Source organism: Cherax quadricarinatus, chromosome 7 (assembly GCF_038502225.1).
Source record: "Cherax quadricarinatus isolate ZL_2023a chromosome 7, ASM3850222v1, whole genome shotgun sequence".
Lineage (NCBI taxonomy): Eukaryota > Metazoa > Arthropoda > Malacostraca > Decapoda > Parastacidae > Cherax > Cherax quadricarinatus.
The window spans coordinates 69513275-69536776 of record NC_091298.1 but is presented as its reverse complement, the minus strand read 5'-3'; the positions used below and the strand labels follow the sequence as shown (position 1 = coordinate 69536776).

Genomic DNA, 23502 nt, shown 5'->3' with positions numbered 1-23502 from the left:
CCACTAACCCACCACCATCACCACTAACCCACCACCATCACTACTAACCCACCACCATCACCACTAACCCACCACCATCACCACTAACCCACCACCATCACCACTAACCCACCACCATCACTACTAACCCACCACCATCACCACTAACCCACCACCATCACCACTAACCCACCACCATCACTACTAACCTACCACCATCACCACTAACCCAACACCATCACCACTAACCCACCACCATCACCACTAACCCACCACCATCACCACTAACCCACCACCATCACCACTAACCCACCACCATCACTACTAACCCACCACCATCACCACTAACCCACCACCATCACCACTAACCCACCACCATCACTACTAACCCACCACCATCACCACTAACCCACCACCATCACTACTAACCCACCACCATCACCACTAACCCATCACCATCACCACTAACCCACCACCATCACCACTACCCCACCACCATCACTACTAACCCACCACCATAACCACTAACCCACCACCATCACTACTAACCCACCACCATCACCACTAACCCACCACCATCACCACTAACCCACCACCATCACCACTAACCCACCACCATCACTACTAACCCACCACCATCACCACTAACCCACCACCATCACCACTAACCCACCACCATCACCACTAACCCACCACCATCACTACTAACCCACCACCATCACCACTAACCCACCACCATCACCACTAACCCACCACCATCACCACTAACCCACCACCATCACCACTAACCCACCACCATCACCACTAACCCACCACCATCACCACTAACCCACCACCATCACCACTAACCCACCACCATCACCAGTAACCCACCACCATCACCACTAACCCACCACCATCACCAGTAACCCACCACCATCACCACTAACCCACCACCATCACCAGTAACCCACCACCATCACCACTAACCCACCACCATCACCAGTAACCCACCACCATCACCAGTAACCCACCACCATCACCAGTAACCCACCACCATCACCACTAACCCACCACCATCACCAGTAACCCACCACCATCACCACTAACCCACCACCATCACCACTAACCCACCACCATCACCACTAACCCACCACCATCACCACTAACCCACCACCATCACCACTAGCCCACCACCATCACCACTAACCCACCACCATCACCACTAACCCACCACCATCACCACTAACCCACCACCATCACCACTAACCCACCACCATCACCACTAACCCACCACCATCACCACTAACCCACCACCATCACCACTAACCCACCACCATCACCACTAACCCACCACCATCACCACTAACCCACCACCATCACCACTAACCCACCACCATCACCACTAGCCCACCACCATCACCACTAACCCACCACCATCACCACTAACCCACCACCATCACCACTAACCCACCACCATCATCACTAACCCACCACCATCACCACTAACCCACCACCATCACCACTAACCCACCACCATCACCACTAACCCACCACCGTCACCACTAACCCACCACCGTCACCACTAACCCACCACCATCACTACTAGCCCACCACCATCACCACTAACCCACCACCATCACCACTAACCCACCACCATCACCACTAACCCACCACCATCACCACTAACCCACCACCATCACCACTAGCCCACCACCATCACCACTAACCCACCACCATCACCACTAACCCACCACCATCACCACTAACCCACCACCATCACCACTAACCCACCACCATCACCACTAACCCACCACCATCACCACTAACCCACCACCATCACCACTAACCCACCACCATCACCACTAACCCACCACCATCACCACTAACCCACCACCATCACCACTAGCCCACCACCATCACCACTAACCCACCACCATCACCACTAACCCACCACCATCACCACTAACCCACCACCATCACCACTAGCCCACCACCATCACTACTAACCCACCACTATCACCACTAACCCACCACCATCACCACTAACCCACCACCATCACCACTAACCCACCACCATCACCACTAACCCACCACCATCACCACTAACCCACCACCATCACCACTAACCCACCACCATCACCACTAACCCACCACCATCACCACTAGCCCACCACCATCACTACTAACCCCACCACCATCACCACTAACCCACCATCATCACCACTAACCCACCACCATCACCACTAACCCACCACCATCACCACTAACCCACCACCATCACCACTAACCGACCACCATCACCACTAACCCACCACCATCACTACTAACCCACCACCATCACCACTAACCCACCACCATCACCACTAACCCACCACCATCACTACTAACCCACCACCATCACCACTAGCCCACCACCATCACCACTAACCCACCACCATCACCACTCACCCACCACCATCACCACTAACCCACCATCATCACCACTAACCCACCACCATCACCACTAACCCACCACCATCACCACTAACCCACCACCATCACCACTAACCCACCACCATCACCACTAACCCACCACCATCACCACTAACCCACCACCATCACCACTAACCCACCACCATCACCACTAAACCACCACCATCACCACTAACCCACCACCATCACCACTAACCCACCACCATCAATAAACCACCACCATCACCACTAACCCACCACCATCACCACCAACCCACCACCATCACCACTAACCCACCACCATCACCACTAACCCACCACCATCACCACTAACCCACCACCATCACCACCAACCCACCACCATCACCACCAACCCACCACCATCACCACTAAACCACCACCATCACCACTAACCCACCACCATCACCACTAACCCAGTACCATCACCACTAACCCACCATCATCACCACTAAACCACCACCATCACCACGAACCCACCACCATCACCACCAACCCACCACCATCACCATCAACCCACCACCATCACCACTAAACCACGACCATCACCACTAACCCACCACCATCACCACTAACCCTCCACCATCACCACTAACCCACCACCATCACCACTAACTCACCACCATCACCACTAACCCACCACCATCACTACTAACCCACCACCATCACCACTAACCCACCAACATCACCACCAACTCACCACCATCACCATAACCCACCACCATAACCACTAACCCACCACCATCACCACTAACGCACCACCATCACCACCAACTCACTACCGTCACCACTAACCCACCACCATCACCACTAACCCACCACCATCACCACTAACCCACCTCCATCACCACTAACCCACCACCATCACTAACCCACCACCATCACCACTAACCCACCACCATCACCACTAACCCGCCACCATCACCACTAACCCTCCACCATCACCACTAACCCACTACCATCACCACTAACCCAACACCATCACCACTAACCCACCACCATCACCACTAACCCAACACCATCACCACTAACCCACCACCATCACTACTAACCCACCACCATCACCACTAACCCACCACCATCACCACTAACCCACCACCATCACTACTAACCCACCACCATCACCACTAACCCACCACCATCACCACTAACCCACCACCATCACCACTAACCCACCACCATCACTACTAACCCACCACCATCACCACTAACCCACCACCATCACCACTAACCCACCACCATCACTACTAACCTACCACCATCACCACTAACCCAACACCATCACCACTAACCCACCACCATCACCACTAACCCACCACCATCACCACTAACCCACCACCATCACCACTAACCCACCACCATCACTACTAACCCACCACCATCACCACTAACCCACCACCATCACCACTAACCCACCACCATCACTACTAACCCACCACCATCACCACTAACCCACCACCATCACTACTAACCCACCACCATCACCACTAACCCATCACCATCACCACTAACCCACCACCATCACCACTACCCCACCACCATCACTACTAACCCACCACCATAACCACTAACCCACCACCATCACTACTAACCCACCACCATCACCACTAACCCACCACCATCACCACTAACCCACCACCATCACCACTAACCCACCACCATCACTACTAACCCACCACCATCACCACTAACCCACCACCATCACCACTAACCCACCACCATCACCACTAACCCACCACCATCACTACTAACCCACCACCATCACCACTAACCCACCACCATCACCACTAACCCACCACCATCACCACTAACCCACCACCATCACCACTAACCCACCACCATCACCACTAACCCACCACCATCACCACTAACCCACCACCATCACCACTAACCCACCACCATCACCACTAACCCACCACCATCACCACTAACCCACCACCATCACCAGTAACCCACCACCATCACCACTAACCCACCACCATCACCACTAACCCACCACCATCACCACTAACCCACCACCATCACCAGTAACCCACCACCATCACCAGTAACCCACCCACCATCACCAGTAACCCACCACCATCACCACTAACCCACCACCATCACCAGTAACCCACCACCATCACCACTAACCCACCACCATCACCACTAACCCACCACCATCACCACTAACCCACCACCATCACCACTAACCCACCACCATCACCACTAGCCCACCACCATCACCACTAACCCACCACCATCACCACTAACCCACCACCATCACCACTAACCCACCACCATCACCACTAACCCACCACCATCACCACTAACCCACCACCATCACCACTAACCCACCACCATCACCACTAACCCACCACCATCACCACTAACCCACCACCATCACCACTAACCCACCACCATCACCACTAACCCACCACCATCACCACTAACCCACCACCATCACCACTAGCCCACCACCATCACCACTAACCCACCACCATCACCACTAACCCACCACCATCACCACTAACCCACCACCATCATCACTAACCCACCACCATCACCACTAACCCACCACCATCACCACTAACCCACCACCATCACCACTAACCCACCACCGTCACCACTAACCCACCACCGTCACCACTAACCCACCACCATCACTACTAGCCCACCACCATCACCACTAACCCACCACCATCACCACTAACCCACCACCATCACCACTAACCCACCACCATCACCACTAACCCACCACCATCACCACTAGCCCACCACCATCACCACTAACCCACCACCATCACCACTAACCCACCACCATCACCACTAACCCACCACCATCACCACTAACCCACCACCATCACCACTAACCCACCACCATCACCACTAACCCACCACCATCACCACTAACCCACCACCATCACCACTAACCCACCACCATCACCACTAACCCACCACCATCACCACTAACCCACCACCATCACCACTAACCCACCACCATCACCACTAACCCACCACCATCACCACTAGCCCACCACCATCACCACTAACCGACCACCATCACCACTAACCCACCACCATCACCACTAACCCACCACCATCACCACTAACCCACCACCATCACCACTAACCCACCACCATCACCACTAACCCACCACCATCACCACTAACCCACCACCATCACCACTAACCCACCACCGTCACCACTAACCCACCACCATCACCACTAACCCACCACCATCACTACTAGCCCACCACCATCACCACTAACCCACCACCATCACCACTAACCCAACCACACCACTAACATCACCACTAACCCACCACCATCACCACTCAACTAGCCCACCACCATCACCACTAACCCACCACCATCACCACTAACCCACCACCATCACCACTAACCCACCACCATCACCACTAACCCACCACCATCACCACTAACCCACCACCATCACCACTAACCCACCACCATCACCACTAACCCACCACCATCACCACTAACCCACCACCATCACTACTAACCCACCACTATCACCACTAACCCACCACCATCACCACTAACCCACCACCATCACCACTAACCCACCACCATCACCACTAACCCACCACCATCACCACTAACCCACCACCATCACCACTAACCCACCACCATCACCACTAACCCACCACCATCACCACTAACCCACCACCATCACCACTAACCCACCACCATCACCACTAACCCACCACCATCACCACTAACCCACCACCATCACCACTAACCCACCACCATCACCACTAACCCACCACCATCACCACTAACCCACCACCATCACCACTAACCCACCACCATCACCACTAACCCACCACCATCACCACTAACCCACCACCATCACCACTAACCCACCACCATCACCACTAACCCACCACCATCACCACTAACCCACCACCATCACCACTAACCCACCACCATCACCACTAGCCCACCACCATCACCACTAACCGACCACCATCACCACTAACCCACCACCATCACCACTAACCCACCACCATCACCACTAACCCACCACCATCACCACTAACCCACCACCATCACCACTAACCCACCACCATCACCACTAACCCACCACCATCACCACTAACCCACCACCGTCACCACTAACCCACCACCGTCACCACTAACCCACCACCATCACTACTAGCCCACCACCATCACCACTAACCCACCACCATCACCACTAACCCAACACCATCACCACTAACCCACCACCATCACCACTAACCCACCACCATCACCACTAACCCACCACCATCACCACTAACCCACCACCATCACCACTAACCCACCACCATCACCACTAACCCACCACCATCACCACTAACCCACCACCATCACCACTAACCCACCACCATCACCACTAGCCCACCACCATCACTACTAACCCACCACTATCACCACTAACCCACCACCATCACCACTAACCCACCACCATCACCACTAACCCACCACCATCACCACTAACCCACCACCATCACCACTAACCCACCACCATCACCACTAACCCACCACCATCACCACTAACCCACCACCATCACCACTAGCCCACCACCATCACTACTAACCCACCACCATCACCACTAACCCACCATCATCACCACTAACCCACCACCATCACCACTAACCCACCACCATCACCACTAACCCACCACCATCACCACTAACCCACCACCATCACCACTAACCCACCACCATCACTACTAACCCACCACCATCACCACTAACCCACCACCATCACCACTAACCCACCACCATCACTACTAACCCACCACCATCACCACTAGCCCACCACCATCACCACTAACCCACCACCATCACCACTCACCCACCACCATCACCACTAACCCACCATCATCACCACTAACCCACCACCATCACCACTAACCCACCACCATCACCACTAACCCACCACCATCACCACTAACCCACCACTATCACCACTAACCCACCACCATCACCACTAACCCACCACCATCACCACTAACCCACCACCATCACCACTAACCCACCACCATCACCACTAACCCACCACCATCACCACTAACCCACCACCATCACCACTAACCCACCACCATCACCACTAACCCACCACCATCACCACTAACCCACCACCATCACCAGTAACCCACCACCATCACCACTAACCCACCACCATCACCAGTAACCCACCACCATCACCAGTAACCCACCACCATCACCACTAACCCACCACCATCACCACTAACCCACCACCATCACCACTAACCCACCACCATCACCAGTAACCCACCACCATCACCACTAACCCACCACCATCACCACTAACCCACCACCATCACCACTAACCCACCACCATCACCACTAACCCTCCACCATCACCACTAACCCACCACCATCACCAGTAACCCACCACCATCACCACTAACCCACCACCATCACCACTAACCCACCACCATCACCACTAACCCACCACCATCACCACTAACCCACCACCATCACCACTAACCCACCACTATCACCACTAACCCACCACCATCACCACTAACCCACCACCATCACCACTAACCCACCACCATCACCACTAACCCACCACCATCACCACTAACCCACCACCATCACCACTAACCCACCACCATCACCACTAACCCACCACCATCACCAGTAACCCACCACCATCACCACTAACCCACCACCATCACCACTAACCCACCACCATCACCAGTAACCCACCACCATCATCACTAACCCACCACCATCACCACTAACCCACCACCATCACCAGTAACCCACCACCATCATCACTAACCCACCACCATCACCACTAACCCACCACCATCACCAGTAACCCACCACCATCATCACTAACCCACCACCATCACCACTAACCCACCACCATCACCAGTAACCCACCACCATCATCACTAACCCACCACCATCACCACTAACCCACCACCATCACCAGTAACCCACCACCATCACCACTAACCCACCACCATCACCACTAACCCACCACCATCACCACTAACCCACCACCATCACCAGTAACCCACCACCATCATCACTAACCCACCACCATCACCACTAACCCACCACCATCACCAGTAACCCACCACCATCATCACTAACCCACCACCATCACCACTAACCCACCACCATCACCAGTAACCCACCACCATCACCACTAACCCACCACCATCACCACTAACCCACCACCATCACCACTAACCCTCCACCATCACCACTAACCCACCACCATCACCACTAACCCACCACCATCACCACTAACCCTCCACCATCACCACTAACCCTCCACCATCACCACTAACCCACCACCATCACCAGTAACCCACCACCATCACCACTAACCCACCACCATCACCACTAACCCTCCACCATCACCACTAACCCACCACCATCACCAGTAACCCACCACCATCACCACTAACCCACCACCATCACCACTAACCCACCACCATCACCACTAACCCTCCACCATCACCACTAACCCACCACCATCACCACTAACCCACCACCATCACCACTAACCCACCACCATCATCACTAACCCACCACCATCACCACTAACCCACCACCATCACCACTAACCCACCACCATCACCACTAACCCACCACCATCACCACTAACCCACCACCATCACCACTAACCCACCACCATCACCACTAACCCACCACCATCACCACTAACCCACCACCATCACCACTAACCCTCCACCATCACCACTAACCCACCACCATCACCACTAACCCACCACCATCACCACTAACCCACCACCATCATCACTAACCCACCACCATCACCACTAACCCACCACCATCACCACTAACCCACCACCATCACCACTAACCCACCACCATCACCACTAACCCACCACCATCACCACTAACCCACCACCATCACCACTAACCCTCCACCATCACCACTAACCCACCACCATCACCACTAACCCACCACCATCACCACTAACCCACCACCATCACCACTAACCCACCACCATCACCACTAACCCACCACCATCACCACTAACCCACCACCATCACCACTAACCCACCACTAGCCACACTTCACAAAACATGAACAGTTCTGAAGTCTTCATTCTTAGCATCAAAACCTTCATACACATTTATTTCCGAGTGATTTTGAGAGTTCAGAGTCATAAAGACAATCTGAATCTATTAAAATCTGCTCTGTTTTTAAAAGGATCAACAAGTGGACACTTTTGAAAGGTGTCGTGGCATAAGAAACAAAAGAGCATCAAATAGGTCAATAAAACATAAATAAAGAACCATTGAAAAACTCAATAGTGTTATTTTTGTGTGTGTGATAAAAGTAGTATGATATAACCCGGTGAGGGTATTCTTGTGCGGTTATCACAGAGCTTCTTCAGTTATCACCTTCATACTGAACGATAACACTCGCTTGTACATCTGAAATCTATGAAAAGAAACAAAGATAAGGAGGGTTGGAAAGCGCGAGCGAGGGAGGAAGAACAGGAGGAGAGAGGGAAGAAGGGAGAGAGATGTAGAAGAGGAGTGAGAGAGAGAGAGAAAGCCACCCCCAGTACTATGAAAGAGAGTAAACTGGTGATACTGGGGGCCGGAGGAGTGGGTAAGACGTCTCTGGTTCTTCAATTCCTTCAAGGATTCTTCTCCACCGCCTACAAACCCACGGTTGAAGACTGCTACAGCCACACACTACAACTTCCTAGTAAGTGCGTCTATTTCACTAGTAGATCTTTACGTTATTGCGTTCACTGGGGGTCATACAACACCAGGGATAAATGGAAAGCAGTCAGGCTCAACCCTGATTGGGGTCAAAAGTCCCTTCGTAGGTTCTAACGTCTAAACTACAGCTTCCTAGTTAGTACCTATGCTCTTGCATGTACCAGCTGCATGTTGATCTCTGTAAACTGCTACAGCCATTCACAACAACTTCCTAGTAAGTGCGTCTATTTCGCTAGTAGATCTTTACGTTATTGCGTTCACTGGGGGTCATACAACGCCAGGGATAAATGGAAAGCAGTCAGGCTCAACCCTGATTGGGGTCAAAAGTCCCTTCGTAGGTTCTAACGTCTAAACTACAGCTTCCTAGTTAGTACCTATGCTCTTGCATGTACCAGCTGCATGTTGATCTCTGTAAACTGCTACAGCCATTCACAACAACTTCCTAGTAAGTGCGTCTATTTCGTTAGTAGATCTTTACGTTATTGCGTTCACTGGGGGTCATACAACGCCAAGGATAAATGGGAAACAATCAGGTTCAACCGCAAAGTGAGGAAGGTTGGGTGAATTCAGTCCTTGAAGTCAAAAGTCCCTTTATAAATTCTTGCTCCTACATATTACTGCTTCCCAGTAACTACCTCTACTACTGCATGTAACATAGGCATGTAGATCCCTGTAGACTGCTGCAGCCAACGCTAGACTGCACGAGGGTCATTAAAACTATATCATACCACTTTGCTAACATCAAGAATACTTGAAGCTTTGAAATATGGATTAAGATGAGTTCTCGGTGCGTATACACTGAGAGATGTATATCTTTGGTATATATACACTGAGAGATATATATCCCTGATGTATACACAGTGAGAGATATATATCTCTGGTGTACATACAACGAGAGATATATCCCTAGTATATATACAATAATATAACCATTTGGTGTATTTATAATGAGGAATATATACCTCTGGTGAATATACATTAAGAGATATACACCTCCTTAGGTATAACACTATGCTGTAGAAATTTATAGATGATGGAAGTTTTTGTAGTCATTGTAGTTCATAATGCAGCAACGTGTATGTGTTGATCCTGTAGCTACATGTGTGTATCAGTAGCTGGTTTTCAAGGCTGACCTTCATAGGGAGACTGCATGTTGCATGCAAAGAGTATGTACCCTTTATTCGGAACATGTGAACACCCTAATAAAAGGCTACCTCGCAAACAAGCGAATCAGGTCGCTAAGGGTTTGATGATTTACGGGGCCCCATCGTCAAATCAGCACCTAGGTTCAGCCAATCATATTGTGGAACTGGCAATTGTGAAGGTGACGTGGATACCGCTCACATTCTCACCCGTGTCATTTTCACCCAGCTGCTGGTTGAACACGGTTTTCGATTCTGTCTCCCGGCTGTGTCTTTGCCTCTTGATTTACCGTGTTGTACACATATATTCCAACTGTATATAGTGTACATACTTGTAAATACTTATAATCGCACTTGGTGAAGGAAAATATAATTCAAGGTCATTCAGCTGTATTTGTTCTGCTCCTTCCCCTCATGGAAGGTTCCTTGATGTTGGTGAGGGGCTCTTGATTTAAGGAATTGGATCTGTGCTCCAGTTCCCCGAATTAAGCCTGAATGCCTTCCACATCCCCCCTCCCCTGGGCGCTGTATAATCCTACGGGTTTAGCGCTTCCCCCTTGATTATAATAATAATGTTCTGCTCCTTGCTCCCATTTACACCAAGATAACAGGCCTTTTTGTTCCAGGGAAATCAGATCTAACCTTCGCATTAGAGGAGCATCGGAAATGCTAAAGCAAAATAATTTTGATGTGTGAAAACTATCGGATCTCACTTTTTCTCTGCTATTGTGTCTTTGTATTCTCACAGAACTGGTATTTTGTGTTTATTCTCAACAAAATGTTCTTGATATCTGGGAAAAAATCAGGAGGTGATTGAGAAAGTTATCGTATTTGTTTTTAAATCTGGTGTAGTTGATATCAAAGTTTTTCACCCACTTGGGATCCCACAAGGTCTTCATCTGGGTCTACACTAAATGTGAGAATGGACAGGATGGAAAATGCAATTGTCTAGTGTCTCAGTAAGGACATTATCGGGCGTTGAATGTTGTAAGACTCAGAATAACCGCTTGCTTCTCATATTTCTGAAAATGCTATCCACCCACCACCATCACTACTCCACCAACAACCATCACTGCTCCACCCACCACCATCACTGCTCCACCCACCACCATCACTACTCCACCCACCACCATCACTACTCCACCCACCACCATCACTACTCCACCAACCACCATCACTACTCCACCAACAACCATCACTGCTCCACCCACCACCATCACTGCTCCACCCACCACCATCACTACTCCACCCACCACCATCACTACTCCACCCACCACCATCACTACTCCACCAACCACCATCACTGCTCCACCCACCACCATCACTACTCCACACACCACCATCACTACTCCACCCACCACCATCACTACTTCACCCACCACCATCATTACTTCACCCACCACCATCACTACTCCACACACCACCATCACTGCTCCACCCACCACCATCACTACTCCACCTACACCCATTATTACTCCACCCACCACCATCACTACTTCACTCACCACCATCATTACTTCACCCACCACCATCACTACTCCACCTACGACCATCACTCATCCACCCACCGCCATCACTGCTCCATCCAGCACCATTACTACTCCACCCACAACCATCACTACTCCGCCCACCACCATCACTACTCCACCTACACCCATTATTACTCCACCCATCACCATCACTACTTCTCCCGCAATTATCACTACTACACCCACCACCATCACTACTCCACCCACCACCATCACTACTCTACCCACCACAAACACTACACCCACCATCATCACTACTCCACCCACCACCATCACTATTACACCTACCACTATCACTACTACACCCACCAACATCACTACACACATCACATCACTACTCCACCCACCACCAACACTCCTCAACCCACCACATCACTACTCCACCCACCACCATTACTGCTACACCCACCAACAACATCAATACTACGCCCAGCACCATCTCTTCTCCACACACTACCATCACTGCTCTACCCACAACCATCACTACTCCACCCACCACTATCACTGATACACCCACCATCATCGCTACTCCCCCACCATCATCACTGATCCACCCACCACTATCACTACTATACCCACTACTTTCACTGATTCACCCACTACCATCACTATTACACCCAACACCATCACTACTCCACTTACCACTATCACTACTGCACCCACCATTATCACTGTTTCACCCACCACCATCACTATTACACCCACCGCCATCACAACTACACCCACCACTTTCACTACTCCTACCACCACCAACATCACCACTCCACCCAGAACTATCACTACTCCACCCACCATTATCACTATAACCAGCACTATCACTGCTACACCCACCACTATAATTTCTCCACCCATTACTATCACTACTCCACCCACTACCATCTCTATTACACCCACCACCATCACTACTCCACCCACCACCATCACTACTCCACCCACCACCATCACTACTCCACTCACCACCATCACTACTCCACCCACCACCATCACTACTCCACCCACCACCATCACTACTCCACCCACCACCATCAATGCTCCACCCACCACCATCACTACTCCACCCACCACCATCACTACTCCACCCACCACCATCACTACTCCACCCACCACCATCACTACTCCATCCACCACCATCACTACTCCACCCACCACCATCACTACTCCACCCACCACCATCACTACTCCACCCACCACCATCACTACTCCACCCACCACCATCAGTGCTCCACCCACCACCATCACTACTCCACCCACCACCATCACTACTCCACCCACCACCATCACTACTCCACCCACCACCATCACTACTCCACCCACCACCATTACTACTCCACCCACCACCATCAATGCTCCACCCACCACCATCACTACTCCACCCACCACCATCACTACTCCACCCACCACCATCACTACTCCACCCACCACCATCACTACTCCACCCACCACCATCACTACTCCACCCACCACCATCACTGCTCCACCCACCACCATCAATGCTCCACCCACCACCATCACTACTCCACCCACCACCATCACTACTCCACCCACCACCATCACTACTCCACCCACCACCATCACTACTCCACCCACCACCATCACTACTCCACCCACCACCGTCACTACTCCACCCACCACCATCACTACTCCACCCACCACCATCACTACTCCACCCACCAGCATCACTACTCCACCCACCACCATCACTACTCCACCCACCACCATCACTACTCCACCCACCACCATCACTACTCCACCCACCACCATCACTACTCCACCCACCACCATCAATGCTCCACCCACCACCATCACTACTCCACCCACCACCATCACTACTCCATCCACCACCATCACTACTCCACCCACCACCATCACTACTCCACCCACCACCATCACTACTCCACCCACCACCATCACTACTCCACCCACCACCATCACTACTCCACCCACCACCATCACTACTCCACCCACCACCGTCACTACTCCACCCACCACCATCACTACTCCACCCACCACCATCACTACTCCACCCACCATCATCACTACTCCACCCACCACCATCACTACTCCACCCACCACCATCACTACTCCACCCACCACCATCACTACTCCACCCACCACCATCACTACTTCACCCACCACCATCACTACTCCACCCACCACCATCACTACTCCACCCACCACCATCACTCCTCCACCCACCACCATCACTGCTCCACCCACCACCATCACTATTCCACCCACCACCATCACTGCTCCACCCACCATCATCACTGCTCCCCCACCACCATCATTGCTCCAAACAACGCCATCACTACTCCACCCACCACAAACACTACACCCAGCATCATCACTACTCCACCCACCACCTTCACTGTTACACCTACCACTATCACTAGTACACCCACCAACATCACTACTCCACCCATCACATCACTACTACACCCACCAACATCACTACTCCACCCACCATCATTACTACTACACCTACCACTATCACTACTACACCCACCACCATCACTACTCCACCCACCACCATCACTACTACACCCACCACAATCACTACTCCACCCACCACCATCACTACTCCACCAACCACCATCACTACTCCACCCACAATCATTACTACTACACCCACCACCATCACTACTCCACCCATCATCACTTCTCCACCCACCACTATCACTGTCACTGTTTCAACCATCACCATCACTATTACACCCACCACCATCACTACTACACTCACCACTATCACAACTACATCCACCACTATCACAACTACACCCACCACTATCACAACTACACCCACCACCTTCACTACTTCTACCACCACCATCACTACTCCACGCAACAACATCACCACTCCACCCACCACCATAACTACTCCACTCACCATCACTACTCCACCCGCCACCATCACAACTTCACCCACCACTATCACAACTACACCCACCACTATCACCACTACACCCATCACTCACTGTTTCACTCACCACTTCACTATTACACCCACCACCATCACTATTACACTCACCACTATCAAAACTACACCCACAACTATCACAACTACACCCACCACCTTCACTACTTTTACCACCACCATCACTACTCCACCCAACACCATCACTACTCCACCCACCACCATCACTACTCCACCCAACACCATCACTACTCCACCCAACGCCATCACTACTCCACCCAACACCATCACTACTCCACCCTCCACCATCACTACTTCACCCATCACCCTCACTACTCCACCCACTACCATCACTACTACACCCACCACCATCACTACTACACCCACCACCATCACTACTACACCCACCACCATAACTACTCCACCCATCAACATACTACTCCACCCACCATCACTACTACACCCACCGCCATCTCTACTCCACCCACCTCCATCACTACTCCACCCACCACCATCACTACTCCACCAACCACCATCACTACTCCACCCACAATCATAGCTACTACACCCACCACCATCACTACTCCACCCATCATCACTTCTCCACCCACCACTATCACTACTACACCCATCACTGTCACTGTTTCAACCATAACCATCACTATTACACCCACCACCATCCCATCACTACTACACTCACCTCTATCACAACTACATCCACCACTATCACAACTACACCCACCACCTTCACTACTTCTACCACCACCATCACTACTCCACCCAACACCATCAACACTCCACCCACCACCATAACTACTCCACTCACCACCATCACTACTCCACCCGCCACCATCACTACTTCACCCACCTCCATCACTACTCCACCCGCCACTATCACAACTACACCCACCACTATCACAACTACACCCACCACTATCACAACTACACTCACCACCTTCACTACTTCTACCACCACCATCACCACTCCACCCAGAACCATCAGTACTCCACCCACCATTATCACTACTATAACCACCACTATCACTACTATACCCGCCACTATAATTTGTCCACCCATCACCCTCACTACTCCACCCACTACCATCGCTACTAGACCCACCACCATCACTACTACACCCACCACCATAACTACTCCACCCATCACCATCACTACTCAACCCACCATCACTACTACACTAACCACCATCACTACTCCATCCACCACCATCACTACTACACCTACCATCATCACTACTCCATACAACACCATCACTACTCCACCCACCCCCGCCACTACCACGAACACCATCACCTCCACAACCACCAAAACCACCACAACGTGGATTCGTGCGTTTGTGCTTTCCAGCCCCACTAATAATAATGATGTAACTTAAATTGTTTACCTGAAAAGTGTTATCCTCACTAGAGTTACGTTTGACATCATAGTTGCAAAACATTATTATAATATGAAAGAATTAATTTTTGCAAAAATCTGTGAGATATACAACCTTTGCCGATGGCGGTTTGTGGTGATCGGAATGATGATTTACGTCATGCAGGTCATGGTATGGTCATAACTAGATGACTTGTCTTCTAAGTAAGTAAATGTGTTGCTAGAGTCCAAAATGGACTCTACACCTGGGTGTAATCCAGCCTACATGGACAAAATGAGAGAAATGCTGGGTCGTCTTGTAGATGAGGACCAGCAGCTCATGGACAAACTCTCAAAGTTCAACCACAAGGTAGAGGGATTATCTGTCTCTCTGGTTAAAGTATGGAAAAACTGGGTAGGGCTTCTGGGATTCAGCAGTAATACCCCAGACAACCTTTCTATGAGAGTGAGTGAAGGAACTTCCGTGAGGCAGGTAAATATCACGGATGCCTCCCTTAATGTTTCTGGAAAAAATCTGAGTGTTAAAAAGCAAGTTACCTCTTGCCCAGATTTGTAAGAGAACCAAACACAGTACGAGATTCCTCACTACAATCTGGGGTTAGAGTGGGTATATAATCCTTCCAGTTACGTCTTGGAAGAGCATGTAGGAAGGAAAGAAGTACATGACTTTCCTGCAGGTATAAGACTCTATTTGTCGTCTAAAGACATTGAGAACGATTCGGGCATAGAGATGGCGTACTTTTCTGTCCAGGAAGCGTAAAAAGAGTTGCTAGGCTTCAAGAAGAGAAATAAAACTAGAGTAAGACCCCCTGGCCCAAGGCCTAGAAATCTTATTTTCAGAAAACTGAATATCAAGAAGGCACCGTCCAGTGGGGAAAAAAAAGAGTCTGGGAATAAAACCAGAAGGCCCTACCCATGGCCCAAAATAGAAAGGCCACCCCGTAAGAGCACAAATTGGACTGAAAAAAGGCTCTCCCGGGGAGTTGGACCTAGTTCACGAGTGGACAAATTCTTTTATTAAGTTCTTCCCCCGTTAGTGATGACTCACATCATGATGATTGTGGTGATAGCAGTACGTCAAGCCGACTAAGAAAATTTAGTGTGAGTCTATTAAGGCTGAAGATGGATAGGGAGAAGGACATTTATTCATGTTTTATTAGACATGAGTGAAGGTGTATCGAGTTTTGACTAATCTTGGTGTTGAGTCATCAATTCTACACCTTTTGTTTTCTATAATTATACTATTAAATTATTGATTAAAGAATTATTATTTTTATTATTATTATTATTATTATTATTATTATTATTATTATTATTATTATTATTATTATTATTATTATTATTATTATTATTTTACTGATAGTGATATGATACAATACTATGAGGAAATCACAATACTCTGATGAGGGAAACATTTCTAATCCACCCACCACCATCACTACTCCACCCACCACCATCACTACTCCACCCACCACCATCACTACTCCACCCACCACCATCACTACTCCACATCACTACTCCACCCACCACCATCACTACTCCACATCACTACTCCACCCACCACCATCACTACTCCACATCACTACTCCACCCACCACCATCACTACTCCACATCACTACTCCACCCACCACCATCACTACTCCACATCACTACTCCACCCACCACCATCACTACTCCACCCACCACCATCACTACTCCACATCACTACTCCACCCACCACCATCACTACTCCACCCACCACCATCACTACTCCACATCACTACTCCACCCACCACCATCACTACTCCACATCACTACTCCACCCACCACCATCACTACTCCACATCACTACTCCACCCACCACCATCACTACTCCACCCACCACCATCACTACTCCACATCACTACTCCACCCACCACCATCACTACTCCACCCACCACCATCACTACTCCACCCACCACCATCACTACTCCACCCACCACCATCACTACTCCACCCACCACCATCACTACTCCACCCACCACCATCACTACTCCAACCACCATCACTACTCCACATCACTACTCCACCCACCACCATCACTACTCCACCCACCACCATCACTACTCCACCCACTACCATCACTACTCCACCCACCACGATCACTACTTCACCCACCACCATCACTACTCCACCAACCACCATCACTACTCCACCCACCACCATCACTACTCCACCCACCACCATCAATGCTGCACCCACCACCATCAATGCTCCACCCACCAACATATATATCCACCCACCACCATCACTCCTCCACCCACCACAATCACTGATCCACCCACCACCATCAATAGTCCACCCACCACCATCACTGCTCCACCGACCGTCATCACTGCTCCAAGCATCAACATCGCTGCTCCCCCACCACGATCACTGCTCCACCCACCACCTTCACTACTCCACCCACCAACATCACTACTCCACCCACCATCATTAATACTCCACCCACCATCATTACTACTACACCTACCATCATTACTACTACACCTACCACTATCACTACTCCACCCACCACCATCACTACTCCACCCACCACCATCACTACTCCACCCACCACCATCACTGCTACACCCACCACCATCACTACTACACCCACCACCATCACTACTCCACCCACCATCATTCTACACCCACCACCATCACTACTCCACCCACCACCATCACTACTCCACATCACTACTCCACCCACCACCATCACTACTCCAACCACCATCATTACTACTACACCACTACACCCATCACTCACTGTTTCACTCACCACCATCACTATTACACCCACCACCATCACTACTACACTCTCCACTATCACAACTACACCCAGCACTATCACAACTACACCCACCACCTTCACTACTTCTACCACCACCGTCACTACTCCACCCAACACAATCACTACTGCACCCACCACCATCACTACTCCACCCTCCACCATCACTACTCCACCCTCCACCATCACTACTACACCCACCACCATCACTACTCCTCCCTCCATCATTACTTCTACACCCACCACCATCACTACTCAACCCACCACCATCACTACTCCACATCACTACTCCACCCACCACCATCACTACTCCACATCACTACTCCACCCACCACCATCACTACTCCACCCACCACCATCACTACTCCACCCACCATCATTACTACTACACCACTACACCCATCACTCACTGTTTCACTCACCACCATCACTATTACACCCACCACCATCACTACTACACTCACCACTATCACAACTACACCCACCACTATCACAACTACACCCACCACCTTCACTACTTCTGCCACCACCGTCACTACTCCACCCAACACCATCACTACTCCACCCTCCACCATCACTACTCCACCCTCCACCATCACTACTTCACCCACCACCATCACTACTCCACCCACCACCATCACTACTCAACCCACCACCATCACTACTCCACCCACCACCATCAATGCTCCACCCACCACCATCACTACTCCACCCACCACCATCAATGCTCCACCCACCACCATCACTGCTCCACCCACCACCATCAATGCTCCACCCACCACCATGACTAATCCACCCACCACCATCACTACTCCACCCACCACCAATGCTCCACCCACCACCATCACTACTTCACCCACCACCATCACTAATCCACCCACCACCATCACTACTCCACCCACCACCATCAATGCTCCACCCACTACCATCACTAATCCACCCACCACCATCACTACTCCACCCACCACCATCACTACTCCACCCACAACCATCACTACTCCACCCACCACCATCACTACTCTACCCACCACCATCACTACTCCACCCACCACCATCACTACTCCACCCACCACCATCACTACTCCACCCACCACCATCACTACTCCACCCACCACCATCACTACTCCACCCACCACCATCAATGCTCCACCCACCACCATCAATGCTCCACCCACCACCATCACTACTCCACCCACCACCATCACTACTCCACCCACCACCATCACTACTCCACCCACCACCATCACTACTCCACCCACCACCATCACTACTCCACCCACCACTATCACTACTCCACCCACCACCATCACTACTCCACCCACCACCATCACTACTCCACCCACCACCATCACTACTCCACCCACCACCATCACTACTCCACCCACCACCATCACTCCTCCACCCACCACCATCACTGCTCCATCCACCACCATCACTATTCCACGCACCACCATCACTGCTCCACCCTCCATCATCACTGCTCCCCCACCATCATCACTGCTCCACCCACCACCATCACTACACCCACCACAAATACTACACCCACCACCATCACTACTACACCCACAACCATCACTACTTCCACTACCATCATTGCTCCACCCAACGCCATCACTACTCCACCCACCACAAACACTACACCCAGCATCATCACTACTCCACCCACCACCTTCACTGTTACACCTACCACTATCACTAGTACACCCACCAACATCACTACTCCACCCATCACATCACTACTACACCCACCAACATCACTACTCCACCCACCATCATTACTACTACACCTACCACTATCACTACTACACCCACCACCATCACTACTCCACCCACAATCATTACTAGTACACCCACCACCATCACTACTCCACCCATCATCACTTCACCCACCACTATCACTATTACACCCATCACTGTCACTGTTTCAACCATCACCATCACTATTACACCCACCACCATCACTACTACACTCACCACTATCACAACTACATCCACCACTATCACAACTTCACCCACCACCTTCACTACTCCTACCACCACCAGCACTACTCCACGCAACAACATCACCAATCCACCCACCACCATAACTACTCCACTCACCACCATCACTACTCCACCCACCACCATCACTACTTCACCCACCACCATCATTACTCCACCTGCCACCATCACAACTTCACCCACCACTATCACAACTACACCCACCACTATCACGACTATCACCATTACACCGATCACTCACTGTTTCACTCACCACTTCACTATTACACCCACCACCATCACTATTACACTCACCACTATCACAACTACACCCACCACTATCACAACTACACCCACCACCTTCACTACTTTTACCACCACCATCACTACTCCACCCAACACCATCACTACTCCACCCACCACCATCACTACTCCACCCAACACCATCACTACTCCACCCAACACCATCACTACTCCACCCTCCACCATCACTACTTCACCCATCACCCTCACTACTCCACCCACTACCATCACTACTACACCCACCACCATCACTACTACACCCACCACCATCACTACTACACCCACCACTATAACTACTCCACCCATCACCATACTACTCCACCCACCATCACTACTACACCCACCGCCATCACTACTCCACCCACCACCATCACTACTACAACCACCACAATCACTACTTCACCCACCACCATGACTACTCCACCAACCACCATCACTACTCCACCCACAATCATTGCTACTACACCCACCACCATCACTACTCCACCCATCATCACTTCTCCACCCACCACTATCACTACTACACCCATCACTGTTACTGTTTCAACCATCACCATCACTATTACACCCACCACCATCCCATCACTACTACACTCACCACTATCACAACTACATCCACCACTATCACAACTACACCCACCACCTTCACTACTTCTACCACCACCATCACTACTCCACCTAACACCATCAACACTCCACCCACCACCATAACTACTCCACTCATCACCATCACTACACCACCCGCCACCATCACTACTTCACCCACCTCCATCACTACTCCACCCGCCACTATCACAACTACACCCACCACTATCACAACTACACCCACCACTATCACAACTAAACCCACCACTATCACAACTACACTCACCACCTTCACTACTTCTACCACCACCATCACCACTCCTCCCAGAACCATCAATACTCCACCCTCCATTATCACTACTATAACCACCACTATCACTACTATACCCGCCACTATAATTTGTCCACCCATCACCCTCACTACTCCACCCACTACTATCGCTACTAGACCCACCACCATCACTACTACACCCACCACCGTAACTACTCCATCCATCACCATCACTACTCAACCCTCCATCACTACTACTCTAAGGACCATCACTACTCCATCCACCACCATCACTACTACACCTACCATCATCACTACTCCATACAACACCATCACTACTCCACCCACCCCCGCCACTACCACGAACACCATCACCTCCACAACCACCAAAACCACCACAACGTGGATTCGTGCGTTTGTGC

At 51.0% G+C, this 23502-nt stretch overlaps 1 protein-coding gene across 1 annotated transcript in view; it reads left to right on the top strand.

The window, feature by feature from the left end:
* Nucleotides 1-9539: 9539 nt before the first annotated feature.
* Nucleotides 9540-23502, top strand: part of LOC128686723 (ras-related protein Rap-1b-like) — a 50330-nt gene continuing 36367 nt past the window's right edge. Inside the window, exon 1 of the mRNA XM_053773748.2 lies at nt 9540-10157. Within this exon, the coding sequence (XP_053629723.2) occupies nt 9887-10157 (271 nt within the window). The 5' untranslated portion in view covers nt 9540-9886. The remainder of the gene's footprint in view (nt 10158-23502) is intronic.